The sequence below is a fragment of the Arvicola amphibius genome, chromosome 2, assembly GCF_903992535.2.
Source record: "Arvicola amphibius chromosome 2, mArvAmp1.2, whole genome shotgun sequence".
NCBI classification, from domain to species: Eukaryota; Metazoa; Chordata; class Mammalia; order Rodentia; family Cricetidae; genus Arvicola; species Arvicola amphibius.
Genome location: NC_052048.2, coordinates 165949730 through 165971811, shown reverse-complemented (window position 1 = coordinate 165971811; position 22082 = coordinate 165949730). Strand labels below are relative to the sequence as shown.

The 22082-nt window shown below is 36.4% G+C and overlaps 1 protein-coding gene across 1 annotated transcript in view; it reads left to right on the top strand.

The window, feature by feature from the left end:
• Window positions 1-7300, top strand: part of Asz1 (ankyrin repeat, SAM and basic leucine zipper domain containing 1) — a 47927-nt gene extending 40627 nt beyond the window's left edge. Inside the window, exons 11-13 of the mRNA XM_038319431.1 lie at window positions 3370-3475; window positions 4376-4489; window positions 7148-7300. Of these exons, the coding sequence (XP_038175359.1) occupies window positions 3370-3475; window positions 4376-4489; window positions 7148-7300 (373 nt within the window). The remainder of the gene's footprint in view (window positions 1-3369; window positions 3476-4375; window positions 4490-7147) is intronic.
• Window positions 7301-22082: the final 14782 nt, after the last annotated feature.

The window sequence follows — 22082 nt, the reverse complement described above, 5'->3', positions numbered from 1 at the left end:
GTACCACACATGCCTGTGTGCCGCCATGTTCCCTGCCATGATAATGGACAAACTTCTGAAACGGTAAGCAAGTGCCCAATTATGCTGTCTTTTATAAAAAAGTTACCTTGGTCATAGTGTCTCTTCACAGCAATAGAACACTGACTAAGACAGACACCATGACCAAAGCAACTTATAAAAGAAAGTGTTAAGTTTGGGATTATGACTTAAAGAAGGTTAGAGTCCATCATAACAGAATGAAGGCATGAAGGTGGCAACAGCTGAGAGCTTACTTACATCCTGACCCTTGATCGGGAGGAAGAGACAGAAAGAGATACAAGGAATGGCACTAGTCTTTTGAAACCTCAAAGCCTGTGTCCTGTGGTACTCCTCCAACAAAGCCACATCTCCTAACCCTTCCCAAATAGTTCTACCAACTGGGGACCAAATATTCAAGTATGTGAGCATTTGGGAGCCATTCTTATGTAAACCACCACGTTAAATAAAGCTGTACTTTTGCAAATGTGTTCTAAACTGAGTTCCTTACTGTCTTCAGAATAAGTGCTTGTGAGTTTCTATTTCACATATATTTATGGATAAACTGTCTATAATTTTATACCTGCTATCATTTGATGTTTTCATTGCTAATTCTCAATAGATTTCTATTGAACTCGTTACATTAAATACATATGGTATTAATGAATCACCTATTGAGTAGGGTTTTTATTGTAGCAAACAAAATTCAAATATCAGAAGAGCATTAACTCTAAATGTATACAGTATGCATGTACGTATATATACAGTATATATGTGTGTGTGTGTGTGTGTATACTGTGTACAAACATTACATAAGTACAAAGCAACATGAGTAATGCTTGATGCTCTGAATTCTCTTCTGTTCTTTTTAAAGTAAAAACCAGAACATGTAATAAGGAAAAATAATATGAATTTTGAGAATGCTTTTATAAATACTGTTTTTGTTTCTAAATAAAGCAGTAAGACCTTTAAAATATGTATTTATTTTCACTTTGGTTATGAAAGGAATCAAACAGGTGGGGTGGACCAAGCCTATATAACCCCTATGCTTGTGAGGTAGACACAGGAGAATCAGAAACTCCATGCATTCGCAGCTACATAGTGGATTCCAGGCCCAGACTAGGCTATATGAGACCAAACACAAAAGAGAGAGGAAGTAGCAATGTAGTCAGTCCCTAGATAGATAGTCTGTACTCTGTGTTTTGTTTTCCAATCTAATAGCTAACAGGCTTCCTTTAAATGAAAATGCTGTATACATCCTAGTAAGGTACTGTAGGGAATAGTTTCTTTGGAAGTCGACACTGTTTCTTTAAAGACTTTTATCCTGGTGTGTAAAACTGTTTAGTATTTGGCCAGAGATACATATAAGAATGTTGTTTGGAGGTAAAAGTAGTGCTGGTTCCATAGCTGAGGATTGTTTTATGTTTTCTATTTTATTAGTAGATATTATTGGCAAACTATATAGTTTTTTTCCCCAGTTCTCTAAATTGTAGTAGCATTTTATGATAACATGTTCCCATTTTATCCATTTAAATTTGTCTTTTCTATTTTTCTGAATCACTTATTTAATTTGATGTGTATTTGTTCTGTTGGATAGTGTGGGTTTCCACTGTCGAATTGTTTGTCAGTTAACAAAACCAGTCTAGTCCTCAGACAGTCTCCTGTCTGAATTGATGGATGGATATTTAAGGTACTCAGCCATCTTTCCTGGAAAGTTTCCCCTTCCCTGAAATCCATAAGAATGGTCAACTCTGATTGGTTTCCTTCTGCTTCCCAGGCAGCCTTTCTTTATCCCTATGCTGTGATCACTGCTCTCAGTTCTTCTCTTCTCAGATAGCCTTTTTTCTGTGACCTTCAGAATTATAGTTGGTTGTGCTCACGTTCATGCTAGAAGGAATAACTAGTCTACTTAGACACTAGTGAATATAAGATAATTTTTTTTCTTATTGATGTTCCCTTACTCTCTCTGAATTGTATCAATTCCCTTAGAGTCTATAGATCTCAGAGTAGACATTGTTCTAAGACTTAAACTCTCTACTGCTTACTAATTGTTAGCACCTGCACATCTTATGTCATTGAGGTTATACCATAATTCAACTCATTTGAATGTCAGCCCTTGACAGAATGCCAAGTACTTTATATTGTTTTCTTCAGGCCTCCTGAAAGTCTTGTCTCCATTCTAGAGAGTTGGAAATATCTGACTTAAGATGAGGCTTGCTACTTAAGATGAAAGCTCCCTCCCTACACGTGGATGCTCAGTCCAAACCTAAGTCAATCCAACCCAAGAGGCTATAATGTTTTCTCTTCATTTTCTACTCTACTCCCCATCCATCCCAAAATTCAGTTCCTTGCTTAATGATACATCCATCTAGTGAAACAAAAAATGAAAATCATCCTAAGTTGTTTTTGTTTTACATATACTCTATTTCTTTTTTTCAGTTTATTTCCTATAAATTTCTAAAAAGAGTTCTACCTCTCCTTCCAACAAGACTGTTGGTTCTTTATCTTACGTTGTCTCTCTCTAGTTTGGAATTTCCCCAGTTCTTCCATTTTTATGTTACTTTAATCCACAACAGTCACCAAGTAAAATTTATACCAAGTTTTACCTTTCTCCCTTCCTGTTTGAATTCCGTTAGTAATCCTACATTATGAGAAATACAAAATGCTTTGGAATGTAGTTCCATTCACCCTTTTGCTACTACTTTCTGATGACTTTACTTTAGTCACACCCTAACAGGTCCTCTACTTTTGTACTTTTATAGCTATCAAGTCTTTCTGTCCAGAACTTCTTCCCTTCTTACCTAAATGGAAAACTTATTATTTGGCTTCAAGTTCAATCCAAGTATCATTCTATCAACTGTTTCTAATTTTTTTCCCACCATAGAATACCACATTAAATTCTCTGTGAGTTTTAGCTATGAACAGGTGTTAGCTACCTCAGACACTGATAGGGAGAAATAAAACAAATAACCCATGTAAAAATAATCAATTCAGTATCCTCTGTGATAGCTACTCAAATATTGGTTCTTTAATCCTCCTTCGTGTATCCCCTCAGATAATAATCTCATGTCTGTATCTCCTCTTGGAATTTGAGATTCTTGGAGCAGGGGGGCAAGTGCAAAGTCCAGGGTCCTATTCCCATACCACAAAAACTATGTAATAAATAAAGAGTAGTAAAGGAATTCATCATTCTTGGGATCAAGACTTGGTATTCTTTTATACATAATGCCCATTTCAGTTCCCAGTGTATATTGGATAGTCTATAATTTTTTAAACCTCATTAATGTTAAAATCGGATTGGTAGAATGAAGCAAAAACACTTCTAACTGGTTCCTATTTCTATCCTTTCTTCAGTGGTGATGAGTTCCTCAACTTCCTTCTGAAGTTAAACAAGCAGTGTGGTCATTTAATCACAGCTGTGCAGAATATCATCACTGAGTTACCTGTAAATTCTCACAAGGTAATTTAGCAAGAGTTGCTCCATGCGAAGTGTGGGTGTTGAGGAATGGGCTGGATGGATTCATGATAACTCATTAGGCAATTCTGATCTGATGAAGTTCTGTTGGTTGGTCAGCATGAATCCCAAAGCAATAAATTTATTGTTTATTCTTTTCTATGTCTAATCCATTATAAAAACATGTACTTTCATCCTCAAGCAAAGGGGGAATAAGGGAAACCGTAATCTAATCTCTGTATTGGACTTTTCATTTGTTGTTATGAGGATCAATTGATCAAATTAAAAAGTTTTAGTATCAAAATGAATGTTATTTAAAAATTATATTGACATATAGTTTTTCTTAATTAAGGAAATTTTAAATAGATACTAACATATAAAAGCAAAGTTTTTTTCTGATTTTGTTTTGCCTGTTTGTGTGGAATGAATTTTTTTGGGGGGGGTTTTCGAGACAGGGTTTCCCTGTAGTTTCTAGAGCCTGTCCTGGAACTAGCTCTTGTAGACCAGGCTGGCCTCGAACTCAGAGATCCGCCTGCCTCTGCCTCCCGAATGCTGGGATTAAAGGCATGCGCCACCACCGCCTGGCTGGAATGAAAAGTTTTAAGTGGACTTGTTTTCCTGTGTTAACGTATAATAATAGTCTAAAATGTCACTTTTTAAATTTTTGAAAACTTATTCATCACAAATATTACTATTATTAATTTCTACATATAAATATATATTTAGGGAATTCATATAGCAAACTGATTTAACTATTTGTATAAAGTTACTGACTTTTGTTCCCAAGATTTATTATGAACAAAAAGGTCAGTTATATAATTTAATCTTTTAGAATGTCATAATCTTTGTGCATATATTGTGAAAATTTATTTCCATTTTTAATGTAATTTCTGGAAATCTCAACAGATAGTACTAGAGTGGGCTTCTCCCAGAAATTTTACTTCAGTTTGTGAAGAACTGGTTAGTAATGTTGAAGATTTGAATGAAGAGGTCTGCAAGCTGAAGGATTTGATTCAGAAGGTATATATTTAACATGAACATGGTGGAAACCTTTCAGAGCAAGATGTTAGAAGATGAAGCAGTTTTAACAAGGGCAATGGTAGGACACATGGAGAAATAGTAAAGAACAGTTTCCAAAGGGAGAAATGCACATAAGAAACAGGTACTGTTGGGTGTGAAAGAAGCACATACGGAAAGACTTTGTGCCTCTTGTGCTTCTGATCAGTAAGAAAACATACCACTAAACACAGCCTTATACAAAACTGCTTGTACACCTTATAAAATAGTGGTACCTTTTCTTAGCAGTTTATTCCAGAATTCTGTGTACCATACAAGGTGTCCTATACAAGGCAAATAAGTTAATAATTGTGGTATGTTTATTTACTAATCTGTGCACTCAGGAGCTTGGGCATAGTTTAGAGGTAGAGTATTTGCTTAGGCCCTCAGTTCAATCCTCAGCACAGAAAACAGAAAAAGAAATGGGAAGCAATGGAAAATAATTGTAACCATTTATTCACTTGTGAAAGACAGATATTACACTGTTACTTACCTATAACTGTACAGATGCAAAAAGGCCACATGAAATACTTATTAGTTCTATTAGATAAAATTGGCATTGAAGTAATATTTCTATTGATCATACTCATCTTTTACAATTTAACTTTTTAGAATGTAGGCATTTTTTTCTGTATTATTTTTATAGGAGCAGTATATCTCTAGATTTAAAGGCAGGTTGTTTCCCCCTTTAAAAAATTGTCTGTACAAGGTGCAAGCTACTAAAATAGCAGCCTTTATTGACTCTGGAAAATAAAGGGAAACACTCCAAGTTTCCTAAAAGACTCACTGTGAGTCCCTGTCAATATAATAAATAAGTTTGATAGCTACAGAACTTTTGGTTTTTTTTTTTTTTTTTTTTTTTTTTTTTTTTGGTTTTTCGAGACAGGGTTTCCCTGTAGTTTCTAGAGCCTGTCCTGGAACTAGCTCTTGTAGACCAGGCTGGCCTTGAACTCAGAGATCTGCCTGCCTCTGCCTCCCGAGTGCTGGGACTAAAGGCGTGCGCCACCACTGCCCGGCTCAGAACTTTTGAAATACATCTGACTTTTATAGCTTCAGCATAAGATTCATTTAATATTTTCACCAATATCTTACAAAAGAATTTGAAGGCAAACTTCATGTTCAAGGTAATTTATCATCTCCCTTATTAAAATATATTTAATCAGAAGTCTTTTAAATCAAGAACAAAGTTGTGAAGCAATTTTTGTAATAGTGGAATGAGGATGCTTTAATGAGAAAGTAAGAAATGCGTTTCACCTTGTAATAAATCAGTTCCTTTCCAGTGGCAGAGGTGCTTTAGGAGTCGGACTGTGTGCGACAGGATAGGGCCTGAATTTGCCGACAGCACAAAAATTGTAACGCCCTTCATTTTCACTTCCTCCATCTCGTCTCGAATGGAAGGAAAGTGGAATTACTTTTATTCAACATGAAGTTCTTCATGAAAATCCATGGAAAAATAGAAAAAATTGTATATGGAGATTTCCTTGAAAGAATCACTTTAAATGTAGGAAATTCCTGAAAACATACTTTTGTGGCAGGAGTGGATACTAATTTGGGTTTTAAGCTTTCGCAGCATAAAATTCACTAGTAAGTGTATTGCGGTAACAAAGAGAGGGTAGGAGAGGTCAAGGCTAGCCTTTAACACCACATCATTCTCTTTCAAACCAACACACTGACAAGTCTTGTTAGGAAGGGTCATCGGTTAATAAAGGAATGGCTGTCTCAGGATTCAGTAAATGGAGCATCAGTGTCAAAAAAGAATCTGTTGCTGAATGAAGCCATTTGGAAGTTAAACCGAGATTACGGTCTTAATGAGATTGGCATCAACGTTCATTTTTCTACTATAAATTTGAAATTAATTTTGCAGACTTTTAAATTAAATATTTACACTGTAGAATTTCAAAGTCTTAATTCCTGCTATTGTTGAAAGTATTTCTATCGTCACCCTAGTGCAGGATGTTTCTAGTAAATATCACTCCATGAATGTGTCCAGTTCTTTTTATCTTTTAAATATCTTTGCTTTCTGCTTATTCTCCTTCTCTTGACCCATTCCAGCCGCTATCTTTCACCTCCTCCCCACCTCCGCACCCCCCACTAGCACACACACTGGTGGGAGGCTGCTTCACAGAAAATGTCTCTGTGGGGTTTAGATGCAGTCTAGAAAATCAACTCTCATTGCTGAGAACTGATTCATGAAGCACTTACACTCTTAGATGCAATTGCTCCTGCAGTAACAATGCACTGCCTTCTGATTTTTACTGAGCTGGTATTGTAGATTTGCCATAAGACTAGATCTGCCTTTTATGGGCTGCATTTAATACAGAAGGAAATAAATTTCAGTTGTTATCCATTATAGGTAAAATAGAAACTTTAAGCTGACATGAAAGTAACTTTATCTCGTGACACAAAAAGCACCATTTTAAAGTGTGATAATCTATGAAAGTGTTTATTATATCTGTAAAAGTAATAATCATCCAGAAAATGTACTGGTAAAGGCATATGTGTTCACTTTCAATCTGTCCTGGAGTCTTGGATTCTTTCTATCTAAATCCAGTGAATTAATAGGAACTTTTTAAATTTTCAGTATCTTGTTTACTAACTCTTGTTTTTCATACTAAAAATCAGATGCAGAATGAGCGGGAAAATGATCCAACTCACATCCCATTAATAGAGGAAGTGTCTACATGGAAGAGTCGAATTTTGAAGAGGTCGGCAGTTACAGTCTGTGGATTTGGGCTGCTGATTTTCATCTGCAAGCTAACTTGCCAGAGAAAATAATTCAATATTTATCTAAGTTATGTATGTACATCTTATTCAGAGTGTCTGAGCATTACTTTTGATCTTTTGTTGTACAGCATAGCTTTATTTCCTTGTGCACACTCCATAGGAAAAATTATGATAACATAAACAGAGTTTTTCTTTAGAAAGTGACTTCAGTTTGAATTATACAGTTTATTACATTCTTATGTTAATTTCAATCAAGAAAATTATGGATAATTCTTTCATTTAAACCTGACTAAATCACATGCAGAATAAACATTTGATATTCTTTACATTTGGAGAAAGTGTGCTCACTTGTCATAAAGAAGCTAAGAGTATTTGTGAAGAGTTCATAAGTTGATATTCCTTTTAGGCCTTATTCCCATCTGTTTTTATATAATAAGGATCATCTTACTGCTTTTTTATTTATAAGCCTTTGCTAAAGAAATTATGAATTATTAATTATGAAAGTATCAGAGAAGGTAAAAGGTAATAGTAAAGTGTGAAGATCTTTATTAATACTTTTTAAAAAGTATTTTACAGTCAGAATAAAAATCAAGAAAAAGTAAGGCACAAAATATATTAGCATTTTTATGTAAAGTATTTTTGCTGAATATCCTGTATATAGTATTTTAGGGATATTATAAAAGTGAATGTCATTTGGTATATAATTTCTTGTCTTTAAGTGCTTAAAGTTGTATTTTTCAATTTGAAATACTGACATTCAAATTTTAAAAGTGAAATGTAAAACAGGCAGGTCCCATTTAGTACGTAGTTTGGTATCTAAGACTCGGCTTTTTAGTGCCGTACTGGAAACGTCAGTTATCTCTAGTGAGGAGCTAACAGCAAGCAAGTGGGAAGAAGTTGAGGATGAGAGAAGAGCATAGGACTGTAATGAGGAGCGTTTCCTGCCCATTCTTAACACCAGCATTCTGCAGAGGCGTCAGTTGTGTGTCATTGGAAGGTAATTACATGGCAAAGGGCATTTGACACTCAGCTGTTACAGCAAACATCCTGTAACATGCATGTTACATGTAATAAGCATGTTGTGATATCTCCTAATTAAGCCAGTTCAAGACATAGACAGAAACATGGGAACTTGTTTTAATACATGGTGTATCACTCCCGACAAGAAGTTATTTAGTACACATTACTTTTATTTTCCTTTTTAAAAAAGTATGAAAGTGATAGGCATCCTACCTGATTAACCACTCAGTGGTCTTTTATTTCGGTGTACTTTAAGAAGAATGCTCTCTCTCCTTTGGGTGGGCGGTTACCACTGCTTTTTCCTAACAAAATCAAGCTCTGTATTCAGCGATCAGATGTGAATTCATATGACTTGTTTTCCAGAGTTTATCATAGAATTCTTTACAGTGAAGTACTCTGTCCCAGTGTTCTTCAGACGAGAGGAAATAAATACTATAAATGTAGTGCCAGGCATATCTTCTAAAAGCCTTATTCCTGTCTTGACAAATAGTGTGATTTCCAGATTGTAGACTAAAAATAACTAGGGTGTCCTTTTGTACTTATTGAAATTACTTCTCCAGTTAAAGTATCAATAGAATTAATAAATATTTCCTTATGATTTAGAATCAGTTGAAATCTAAAATGTAATTCTCACTCTGATTAGTTGACCTTATGGGCTTAAGGCAGTGGAAATCATTACTCCTGGAATAGGTAACTACTAAGTGCCTTCTTCAATCACAGGGACAGATGTCATTGGGAATTATTTTAGTCTTAATCAGAAAATGTCCCTGTTTTTGGATCCAGTTTGAGGATTGTAGCCACTTGCTTAAATGAAGTATCTGAAGAGGATGTACAATTCCCCTCAGTTTGTGGATAAAACACCATGATCAAAAGCAACTTGGGAAACAAAGACTTTATGTCCACTTAGAACTCTCAGGTCACTTAGGGAGGCCAGGGAAGGACCTGGAGGCAAGAACTGAAGCAGAGGCCGAAAAGGGGTGCTGCTTATTGGCTTGATCCCCATGGCTTGTTCAGCTGGCTTTCTTAAAGCTCTCAGGACCACCAGCCCAGGAGTGCTACCACCCACAGTGAACTGGGACCTCCCATATCCATCAAACAAAAAACTGCACCACAGGCTTGCCCACAGTCCATCTGATTTCTTCTAAAGTGCCAAAATGACTCCAGCTTATGTCAAGTTGGCATAAAACTAATCAGCACCCTTGCTCCTACCTTATTACCACCATGTCTAAGACAGATGTGTTGTCCCTGGCACATGAGTTACTGGTTCCTTCTGCTCCCTGGCTGCCATAAACAGAGCAGCTTCACCCTGTCTGCATTCTCAACCATGGTTGTTTTTTGTTTTTTGTTTTTGTTTTTGTTTTTTTTTTACCTTGCCTCAGGCTGAAAGCAATGGAGCCAAACCTCTGGAACTGTTAGCCAAAAATATTTTGCCCTTTAATTTTTTGCTCAGGTATTTGGTCATAGTCATGGGAAATCTAACACAGGAGAGAAAAAAAGAATTGGAATTGGATATACACCATCTGACCATATGAAGTTCAGAGAAGTTTAGAGAAAGCAGCTACAAAAAAACTCAACAGTAGCAGCAGAGTTTGGTTGGCAGTTTTGGTGGGAGCCAATAAGACCAGATTTGCCGATAAACGTGCAAACAGTAAAGACTGTAAAGGCTTTGCTTACGAGATTCCACGGGGCAATGAGAACTCTATTGTGGATTGCCATTTGTATTAATTTTGGAAAAGAACTTAATATTTTATCCATATCCCCAAGACTGGAGCTTAGTTTATATATGGGCTAGTTTGTCTGTTTGAAGCAGTTTCAAGATCACAGTGGACAAGCTGTAGTACAGATAGCTGTGGAATTGTGAGCAGAAACCAGATGAGAAAGAGTGGGGAAAGTTGTAGGTTGGCCAGAAAGGGGCATGTAAAGTTGAGGCCAGGTATAGTTGCTGAGAGATTAGTCACCACAGAGAAACCAGAACAGCAGGAAAGAGGAAGCATTGTCCTGGCCCACTATTGTAGACTCATGGAGAAGTATCTAAAACTTTATTTGCAAGTGTTTGCTTTGAGAATGCAGCACATGGATGCCCTGCTCACACAGAACTGCCCCAGGTGATTCCCCCCACACACAGCCTCCCCAAATTCAGCCCTCCAGGCCCTCAAACACTTCTGTAGTAATGGCCTAAAGCCCAGCTACTGCCTGAGTGGGTTGCCAAGCTAATCAACAGCCATGTGATACTTTGTTTACAGGCATACAGAATACATGAGCTGCAGGAGCGTCCCCTCAGATTTCCAAGGAACTCTGGGAGGCCAAGCAGCATGTGCCAGGATCAGAGTACCTAAAGGAAACACCAGAGACTTGTATGGGAAGTTATCTGTGAAGTCAGGCCTGCAAGGGAGACACCACAAGTCAGAAATCCTAGGAGAAACTGTAGATTGCCACATGGGCTACAGTGAGCAAACACAGTACCACATTGTCATCAGAAACAAGAACACTTTTTCAGAAGTTGGCTCATGTCCTAATTCTTTCCCAGAGTCCCTTCTCATAATTGGGAGACATCTTCTACCCTTTCTAATCTTTAATAGCCACCATTTGCCCCTTGTTCTGCATATAAAAGTTTCTTTACTGTTAGTTTTTTTCAAAGAGCCACCTTTGAGTCATGGTCACTTTTCTCTTGTTTGTATGTTTTCTTGTTTCCTTGGTTACTTTAGTCTTTCTTATATACATTCTTGTGCTTGGTTTGGGTTTAATTTGCTCTTTTTCCAGGGTCTTTCCATGGAAACTTGGTGTTGATTTGGAGCAACTGATAGCTTTTAGCATTGGTACTTAGGACTACAAGTCTCCAAATAACTTATTTATTTGGATTCCAGGTGTTTGCATGTTGTAGCTTCACTTTTTTAATGAAAGTATTTTTAAACATTATCTAAACATTCTTACATAAGATTTTTGTTAATCTGATAAGATAGTGAAAATTCTAAGAGTAACTTTAAAACACTCAGTTTTAACATACATGTATATACATGTATGTATTTGTGTGTTGTGTGTTTAGCATATATGTATGTGTGTGCTAAAATATTATATGAGGCTTAGGTAAGTGGTAGGCAAAGAAAAACTCATTTCTAAAGGCTGTCCTGTGTAAATTATTTCAATTAAAGTCTGATTTAAATGTGTTAATTCAATGTAATAAAGTGTTTAGAAATCGTAAAGGGTATCACCCCAAAACAAAGCCAGCCGTGCTTTCAAGTACAAAAATTAAAACTGAGAGTTTTTTAATGGGAAGTTTTATAGGGCCAGAATTTATTTGATCTTAACACTACAATGACTGTTAATCTTTGAGAACCTAGAGAACCATGATGGCTTCTGTTTTGCACTCCAAGTCCCTCTGTCACTGCCTAATAAATAATAATTTGTGGCTCTGAGGGGGTGGAAATAGGGTGGGGATTTTTTTGTTGGCACATCCACTAGTGAGTAATGCATTCACTTCAAGTGCCAACAAAAATGTTAACTGGACTTAGTGACACATTTGCTAGTTATTAGGGAAACTAATTCTAAACTGCTTGAGCAGTGCTTCATTTGTCTACCTGGGAATGCAGATTGCCTTATCAGTGCCCTAAACAAAATGGGCCTGGTTTTAGTTCTGTGGCATATTTCTATGAAGAATTTTAAGAATGCACCATCTCTGGGCTTACTCCACTAGCTAATATTTCAATCATTTTTTTTGTTTTTGTTTTTGTTTTTGTTTGGTTTTGAGACAGTGTTTCTCTGTAGCTTTGGGGCCTGTCCTGGAGCTAGCTCTTTTTATTGATTTTATTGAGCTCTACATTTTTCTATGCTCCCCTCTCTGCCTCTCCCCTCCCCTTCAACCCTCTCCCATGGCCCCCATGCTCCCAATTTACTCAGGAGATCTTGTCTTTTTCTACTTCCCATGTAGATTAGATCCATGTATGTCTCTGTTAGGTCCTCATTGTTGTCTAGGTTCTCTAGGATCGTGAATTGTAGACTGATTTTCTTTGCTTTATGTCTAAAAGCCATTCATAAGTGAGTACATATGATATTTGTCTTTCTAGGTCTGGGTTACCTCACTAAATGTGAGGTTTTCTAGATCCATCCATTTGCCCGCAGGTTTCAAGATGTCATTATTTTTTCTGCTATGAAGTATTTTATTGTTTAAATGTTCCACATTTTCCTTATCCTTTCTTTGGTCAAGAGACATTTAGGTTGTTTCCAGGTTCTGGCTAAGACAAGCAATGCTGCTATGAACATAGTTGAGCACATGTCCTTGTGGCATGATTGAGCATCCTTTGGATATATACCCAGAAGTGGTATTGCTGGGTCTTGAGGAAGGTTGTTTTCTAATTTTCTGAGAAATCACCATACTGATTTCCAAAGGGGCTATACCAGTTTGCACTCCCACCAGCAATGCAGAAGTGTTCCCTTTACCCCACAACCTCACCAGCATAAGCTGTCATCAGTGTCTTTGATCTTGGCCATTCTTAGAGGTGTAAGATGGAATCTCAGAGTTGTTTTGATTTGCATTTCTCTGATGACTAAGGATGTTGAGTATTTCCTCAAGTGTCTTTCAGCCATTTTAGATCCCTCTGATGAGAGTTCTCTGTTTAGGCCTGTACTCCATTTATTTTTTATTAATTGTTTTTTTGATGACCAATTTCTTGAGTTCTTTGTATATTTTGGAGATCAGACCTCTGTCCGATGTGGGGTTGGTGAAGATCTTTTTCCATTCTGTAGGATGCCATTTTGTCTTATTGACCATGTTCTTTGCTTTACAGAAGCTTTGCAATTTCAGGAGGTCCCATTTATTAATTGTTTCTCTCAATGTCTGTGCTACTGGGGCTATATTTAGGAAGTGGTCTCCTGTACCAGTGTGTTCAAGTGTACTTCCCACTTTCTCTTCTGTGAGGTTCAGTGTGGTTGGCTTTATGTTGAGATCTTTGATCCATTTGGACTTCAGTTTTGTGCATGGTGATAGATAGATATAGGTCTATTTTCATTCTTCTACATTGGAACTAGCTCTTGTAGACCAGGCTGGCCTTGAACTCACGGAGATCCACCTACCTCTGCCTCCAGAGAGCTGGGATTAAGGTGTGCACCACCACCACCCAGTTCATCATTTTCTTTTAAATGGCCCTTTAATAATAGTTACATGAATTTTCTTCCTTTTTTGTTTCTTTCTAACATTTTAGCCTTTTCTTTTTGCAATCTGTGTCTGTTCTTTCATGCTTTTTCACAAGCCCTAATCTGCTGCCATCCTCTGTGTTAACAGGGAGGCAAATCAGAAGAATCCCAGGTCTTGACCCTGTTGTCACTGCCTTTTACGTTTTCTGGGCCTTGGCTTTCTGTCTTTATGATAGATTCTCTCTCAAACTAAATGATCCAGAGTCATGACATCCTAATAAACAGATTTAGTTTAGAATTCTGAAATCAAGCTAGAACCATTAGATTTAATGCTTAGACAAGTTGAGCCCCTCACAAGTGGTTTTTTGTTGTCCTCACTCTCAGAGATATTAAATTGTGAGATGTATTGTTAATACCTGGTTGGTACCAGTATTTCACAACCTATAGTAGCCTTTCAACTCATTCAGTTACTGTTTAGTAGGTATAAGTACTATAGCTACGTACGTTATACATTTCATAAGCGATCAAAAAACCTAAGTACTATTGCTATTAGGAGAAACAGATAAGTATTAAGAATGTAAACTTTTAAAAAACAATTTATAAGACTGTTTTAGAGGAGAGAAATGTTTTATTTTTTTCTTGTTATACTAATTTTCCTCAGTGTGGCAATAAATTAGCTTATCTTTCCTCCTGGCAGTAGGACTCAGTCTACAACTTTCCTACAGAACAAAAACAACTTCTTAAACAAAGGGAATTGGCAAAGAGCCTAATGTGGGAACTCTTCTAGGAGAGATGTAAGCCAAATGTAAAGGCAAATTCCCATCACAGATTCAAGGTTTATTCGATTCAACCAATTTGTGGAACTGCATATGCAAAGCTTTCCATACTGCCAATATAAGGATAATTAAAATAATACAGCAAGAATTTTCAGTGGAAAGATATATGAACTGCCATATGAGTAACAATATTATTATGAACCACTATGCTAGTGGTAATAATACCATTAACACAGTTTTTCTTCAGCAAGAATGAACTTAAGATACAAACAAAAAAATAGAGTTATGCAAAGGCTTTCCGTTGTTTTCTAGACAGAATAGAAGTGATGGCATAGAAAAATAGAGTGCATTTGTTGTTCTCAGTGAAGCATCCTGAAGTGAGTGTGTAATGCGCCCTCCAAATCACCTTTTAGGAATAAAGGAGAGTTCTTACCTATCAGCCAATACTTTGAAAATTTCCTCTGCTAAAAGGAGCCATGTTGCCAAAGCATGTTCCATGTCCAGACTAAACAGCATGGGCATAAGGAGGCTGTATGAAGAGAGCAGGGGCTAAGGAAGAGGCTCAGACAATAAATGCTTACGGACCAAGCATGAATGCCTGAGTCCATACCCCTAGCACTAGTGTAAAAGCCTAGGTGCAGTAGTGTGTGCTTGTAATCCCAGTATTAGGGAAGCAGGCCCGAGAGCACTCGAGGGTTTCACTGGCCCACCAGGTAAAATGGGAGCACTTCAGGCACAGTAACAGACACTATCTCAATAAATAAGGTGGCACCCCTACTAGCCAGCGTTGATAATGCTGGAAGGTGTCAATACATGCAAGCAAAGGAGGAAAGTAATCAACAGTGTCTCTCAACTATGAACCCTGTAAGTTACAGTAGCCTTCCTGTAACAAATACTCATTGATATAGTAGTGGCACAAATGCTATTAGAGTAACTAGCAACTATTTTTTAAATTGGGTTGAAGCCCACTTCATGGACTAGAACCCATATCTGATACTGTTAATGAGGCCAAGAACCTGAGACTAGACAGACCATAATCCCTTGGAGAAAAATTACTATGATTATTTTTTTCTAAGTGAGCCTAGCAATAAGATGACTTCTAAGAACATACTGCTATATCCACAGATCATTCAACTCTCATCAGAGAAGCTTCTTGCAGTGGATGGTAATTAACATAGAGACACAAAACTGGACAATGTGCAGAGGAAAGGACTTTGGAATGCTCAGCCTAAATGGGATGCTTGCATTATTCCCCTCCTCTAAAGACTTGGGGATCTATGCAGAAGAGGCAAAAGAGAGTTTATAAAAGCCAGAGGTGGTGGACAACTTTAAGGAAACAACAAAAGGAAAAAAAAAATAAGGTGGAGAAGCAATTGAGGAAGACTTCGAATGTCAAACTTTGTCCTTGACATGAACACTCCTGCACTCTACAAACATACATGATGAATATCAATTAATAAAAATCATTACCTTTAATTCAGCATGTAGCATCAGTCACTTAGCTAATTTAATAAACCTATATTTGAATAAACATTTAATGAAACCAATACGACTAAGAGTTAGGTGGATTAAGACTTTTTTATAATACTTTGTATATGGTGTACACTGAATGGTATATGGTATATGTAGTTCCTATTGCTATTATAATAATGCTTTATATGGGGAAATTATATTCTTCATGAGAAGTCAAAATTGACAAATTGCCAGAAATAGTATTTTTCATAACAGTGTTATATAATATTAAGGATATTTAAAATCACTTCTCTCTCCTCCTTTTTCTCCTTTCGCCTCTCCTTTGTCTTTCTCTGCTCTCTCCCGTGTGCTGGGAATCAACCCCAAGGCCTGGTATATGCCAGGCTAGAGCTCAACTCCGAGTTTCCAGCCTTAAGTGCTCTAAACTGACACAAATACATCAGAATCCACAAGACAGCATTCAAAGGTCAAGTGAAGACTAAATTATCTGATAAGGCAATTTCTGTTTCTCTTCTTCCTTCCTGTCAATTGTGTGAACTCAAAAACAGATTTGCCATCAATCGCAGATCTGAAACAGAAAACACTTCTCTGTGAAATCTAAGCCATTTGTGATAGTAGAGCCAGCAAGGTGCACCACAGGTCACCACATGTCCACCCCCACCCCGTCTGACCTGCCTATTCCCACTAATAAGTTTATATTCTATCTTCTCTGGTCCTCTCAACAGACCTGTACTCTGCCCCATACATACATCTGAACGAGCATATGACTTTTTCTGTACAAATACCAAGTGTTTGTTACCAGGTATTATATTTACCCCTTCTAGAGTTTCTGTGCTCTGCCCACTCTGGCTAGAGTGAGGCACACACACCTTTCACCTGCTAGTTAGATTTAGCCAATGAGGAATCCCAGCAAAATAGCTTGTGGACATGTGATCCAGTCATGTATTTGTTCACACGGCTCCCTTTCTACAAGATTTTTATGCTGTCTGTGTCCCTTCAGTGACAGGCACAGCTCTTCTCTTTACAGAATCTGTAAGATTTTCTTCCTTCTGGCTCCGAGGACCCTTCACTCCTTCCCTTTGCCCCTTTGGGTCTGGGAGTGGTAACAGCTCCTTGGCTCACACCTTCTGAAAATGTCTTTGTAAATCAAACGTTCTTGAATTATCCTGCCATCTGTTTCCAGGTGAGAGCTTGACAGCATTCCTGCTCTATGGTTCTTAGAGGATCTCACATTAATTTACAGGCTCACTAGCAGAGCATGTGTTCATTACCCTCACAGCATGCCAACTGTTAATATCAATGGACTTAAATTTTATCCTGCCGCCTGCAGTTAGCGAAGGCAGTTTTGTATTTTTCTGCTTCCTAGTGAGATGGAACTTCTATGTGGCCACAGCCTTCTTCCCCTACACATTGCACATTTTCTCTTCCATCATCTGAAATGCATTTCTCCTGTCACACTTGAAGAATCGTGTCTACTGCTCTTTGTGTGTGTGTGTGTGTGTGTGTGTGTGTGTGTGTGTGTGTGTGTGCGCGCGCGCACGCGCGCGTGTGTTTATGTGTGTCACTGTATTGCCCAAGCTGGTCTCAGACTTCTGCCTTGGTCTCCATAGCCGGCACACCAGGTGTCTACGCCACTCACTGCTTTTCTTTTGTCTATGGCAGTCATTGCTGTCCATCCAAACTTTTAAAATATCTATCTATATTGTGTTTTAAAGTTATACTTTCAGTATTTGTGTTCTTAATATATTTTAGTATTTCTGTGATGTGAAATGCTGATTTAATTGTACTTATTTCTGCATTGTGAGCCACCTTTCACATCAGGCTGATAGTTTTGTCTGTTAATACTTGCAGGTTTTCTGTGTAGATGTTCACTGTGGATAACAGAAATTTTACCTCTTTCCATTTCTTATGCTTATTTCTTACTTTGCCAGGAAATTTTAGCATTTCAGCCCCCATAGTTAATAATAGTATTCTAATAGATGTCCATGTTTGATTTCTTTGAAGACTACATTTATAGTTCGTCATTGAACATGATGTTTTTTTCAACTAGTTAAAATATTTTTCTATTAGATGCATATAAGGCATTTTATATTAATATATACATGCATAGTTTATGTAAATGCTGAGTGCAATCAAGTATTTATTCTGCTTATTTTGAAGTAATCAAATTTTCCCTTTCCTGAGTTTATTTATTAAATTGCATTGACTTTTTTGGATTTTGGATGTTGAGGTATTCTTGACTTTCTGATTAAGATTCATATATACATTTAATAAGTTGTGCCTTCTGTCTATATCTCTAATAAAAGTTATTGCATTATACTTGTTTAGTTTTATTGTTAAGGTAACATAACTTCAGAAAAATTTATTGAGTTTTCTAGTTCCCAAACCTTACAAAATCTGTAATTATTTTCTTTTTTCCTGATATTGAATGCTTTTGTCTTTCGTTGTTATTTTTCTAGTTATTTCTTATAGAAACTTGTATGGTCTGCAAATACTTCAAAGAGCATTTGTGTGTGTTGGCCTCCTGATGCACCTGCGCTTTCCACTTCATTTATTTCTATTCTTTCTCTAACTTGAGGGAAGGTGTGCAACTATTCACTTTACAATGTTTTTGTTTTGCTTTGTTTTGCTTTTACAATATAAAGATTTAACACTAACACTTTCATTTGAATATAATTTTCCATACCATTTTTATCAGTGTTCCATTTTAAATATTATGATTCCTATTATGGATTCTGTTCACATCAGGGGTGTATTTAGAAAGATTTTGAAGTCTATTAGTATGCTTTTCAAAAGGTTATCTTGCAAAAGAATTACCTTAAAATTCATTCTAGGTTTGATTGAGTTTTTAAAATAAAAATGGAGTTTATATAAAAAGAAAAAACAATTCTAAATTGAATTCAATGGTGTATGTCTGTAACCCCATCTCTCATGCAAGGCAAAAACCAGAGAGCTGCCAGTGCAAACATAGCCTTTGCTGCATAGCAAGACCAACCTCAGAAAAACAAAATAGTTATTTCGTATTTGCTATCGTTGTACAGCTTTGTACGTGAACAATGGTATATTATGACCATTTTAAACCCTTGGTGTTTAGCAAATGCGACACGAGTGGAACTAAAATTTGTTTTACCATTGTTTACTCTCTCCCAGCTTTTCAGAATGTTAATCACGTGAACAAAGTCCAGTAATTTAATAGGTAATAAATAACTACCACCAAACTATCCCTCATTCCAGAAAGCTCATAGGAATATGAGACCATTATACATCCATTTTCCCAGCTTACACCAGAAGAAAAATTGTTCACTTTGAATTTCTATCCAGAAAAACAATGAGCTTACAAATGACTGCTCTTTAAAGCACCTCAGTTTTAGGTTTGTGTGTTACAGACAAAAAAGAGGAATTAAAGAAAGAAACTGATATAATCATTAATAAGAGAAATGGACTGGGCTAGACTCCCACTTACTGGACTAGACTCCCACCAAGGTTATGCATTTATTCTCTTAATTTTTCTGTGAAAATTTGAGACTGTGATATTAGTAATTTTAAATTATACCATCTAGGTACAAAAGTATCTTTGTCATTATGTGATTCATCTTTTTATCTCTTCTAATATTTTGCCTTAAAATCAAATTTATTCTAATAGCTATGTTTTGATCTTGTGTCCTTATGCTTTAATGTTTATTTAAATAACGTATAAGTGGCTTTAGAAGAAAGTTTTTCTGCCTGTCCCTGCCATTAAACAGAGATAGAAAGTTTAGTTCATTTACATTTATTGTGATTATTGGTATATACGTTATTTCTTCCATCCCTTTCTTTAAAGGCTTTTCTCTTTTTCTGCCTTCTTTACTGCAGATTTTTGGAAGTTTTGTGGTTCCATCTCTTTTGTTCCTGCTGTCATGTAAATTTTCATTTTGTCTAATTATCCTTAAACCATTAATACAATACCAAATAAGCCTAAAAGGAGACAGTTCCTCTCCATTTCCCTTAAAATTGCAGGCAAGGAAGCATTAGCTTTACCATTCTCCTCTAGTTCTTCTTAGCACTGGATAATCTGTGGTGTTTTAGGCACCAACACACATATCAGTATCTTCCTCAGTATAGTGCCTACTAAGTCTTGTTATAATTGTACATGTTATAATTACCACGTATTTCTGTTTGTGACCCAAAGTTCTTAAAGATCATGATAAGCATCTTCATTAATATAGAGTTAAGTCTGAGTCTTGTATTTTTACTTTCTAATCATTGCAGTTTTATGGAGAGTAAGCTTCCTATCCATACTGTAAATCTTCTAAACTGTTTTTTGTTTTGTTTTGTTTTGTTTTGTTTTCCTTTGAACCTATTGCATTTGCAAGTCCATCAGCATCAGCAGCTCAGGGACGTCACCTCCACCTGAAAGTCACTTAGATAATAAGGTCCTGGATACCAAGCCACTACGATATTAGAATAAGATTTCGGTGGACACAAGAAAGAGCCAGTTTGTTTTGTGTGTGGAAAGAATGTGAATTGTTGTGCCAAAGGGAACACTGGGAAGGGTTGTATTTTTTAGAGATAGTGCCTTAATATCTTCTATTGCCACATTCTATTGTTATTTTTCTATCAAAAAACAGATGGTATTTCTTACCCTTTTAAATCTAGACAGGCCCTGTACCTACTTTGATGAAATCCAAATGTAGTTCCTAACTAGCTTGCCAACATTTACATCCTCTTAATTAGTCTTGTGCCAGCCTGTAAGACTGTGATATGTGGAGGGTCACAGAACTGCCAGATATGTAACCATTAAAGCCATATGGACCTTCTAGTTTAGCCAGACTCAGGTGAATCTAATCCCAGCTACAACTATGTGGGGACCCCACACATAAAATCACCAAGCCAGGTCTAATCCATATAACTATGAAAGGTATGTTTATGCTGTAACTATTTTGTTATGAAGCAATAGGTAACTGAACAACTATATATTTTGCTTTTTGTTAACTATCTAAGAAATAATACATATTTTGACTCATTAAAATATAAATAAATTTTGCTTTATAATAATGCAGATTTGCTCAGTTCAAATATTTCCTAATCTCGCTTGAGACTTCTCCTTTAACCTAGAAATCTCTACATGAATATTGTTTAATTTTTCAAGACCAAAAGTTGTTTCTTATTCTCTCTTAAGGAATTTTCATTTAATTCCATTACAATCATGAATCAGTCTATGAAAGATTAACTCTCTTACTTAGTTAATGTTTTATCACCCAACATAGAGCCTATTGGGGAATTGTTCATATGTAGTTGAGAAGAATCTGTAGCTGCTGATACAGACTGAAGTATTCTATAATCGTCAGCCTAATTCAGTTGATTGCTGGTGCTATTGAATTCTCTGCAGTTTTGTGATTTTTATGCGTACTTATAATATCAACTACTGAAGTAAAAGCATTGACATCTCCAATTATAACTGTATATTAGTGCATTTTTTCCTTTCAATTATGTTAATCTTGCTTCATATATTTTGAAGATCTGTTGTTCACTGTACACACATTTGGGACTGTTTCTTCTTGCAGAATGACCTTTAATCATTGTGTTATATTCTCATTATCCTGGGTAACTTTTTCATATATACATACTTTGATAGTGATAGGTCAATTTAAGTATCCTTTAAACTAGATTTGCATCATGTAAATTTTCCTAGCCTCTGTTTGCCTACCTTGGAAAATATAATGCTTAGAAAGAATTTATTGTAGAGGGGCTGGAGAAATGGCTCAGCAGTTAAGAGCACTGACTGCTCTTCCAGAGGCCCCAGCTTCAATTTCCAGCACCCACATGGCAGCTCACAACTGTCTGAAAATCCAGTTCCACCTGGATCTGACACCTTCACACTAATGCACATAAAATAAAAAGATAAATAAATCATAAAAAAATTTTAAAAAAGAATTTATTGTAAAGAGTATATAAATGGATATTTTGTGTGTTTCTGACATTTCTTGACAATATTGCCTTTGAGCTATATTTATTTTAATTAACCCTTATGTTGGAACTCAAATCTACCATCTTATTATTTGATTCCTCTTTGTGCTAATTGTGTTTCAGCCCTGTTTTCCCTTTCTACTACCTTTTGGATCTGAATTTTGGCTTTAAGGTGCTATGTTTTTGAGTGTTTGTGTAGTGTTTAGGTAGTTACTGTGGGGAAAGTGTCGTGTATACTAACTTGCTGCTGTGAGTTTGGAGTCAACATCTTAGCGTTTTTAAAGCAGAGTGTAGGACCTTGTCACCATGTCAGTTCCTTATCCCTCCCTCTTTAAGTTGTTCCTTTTCATATATTACATCTGCACACAACATAAAACATGTCTGACAGTGTTATAATTTGTGCTTCTACCTTTCGACATCTTGATTGGCTGGCATTGCAGTGCATACAGTGTGCTGTGGTACACTTCCCAGAGCCAGTTCTTGCCTTCACC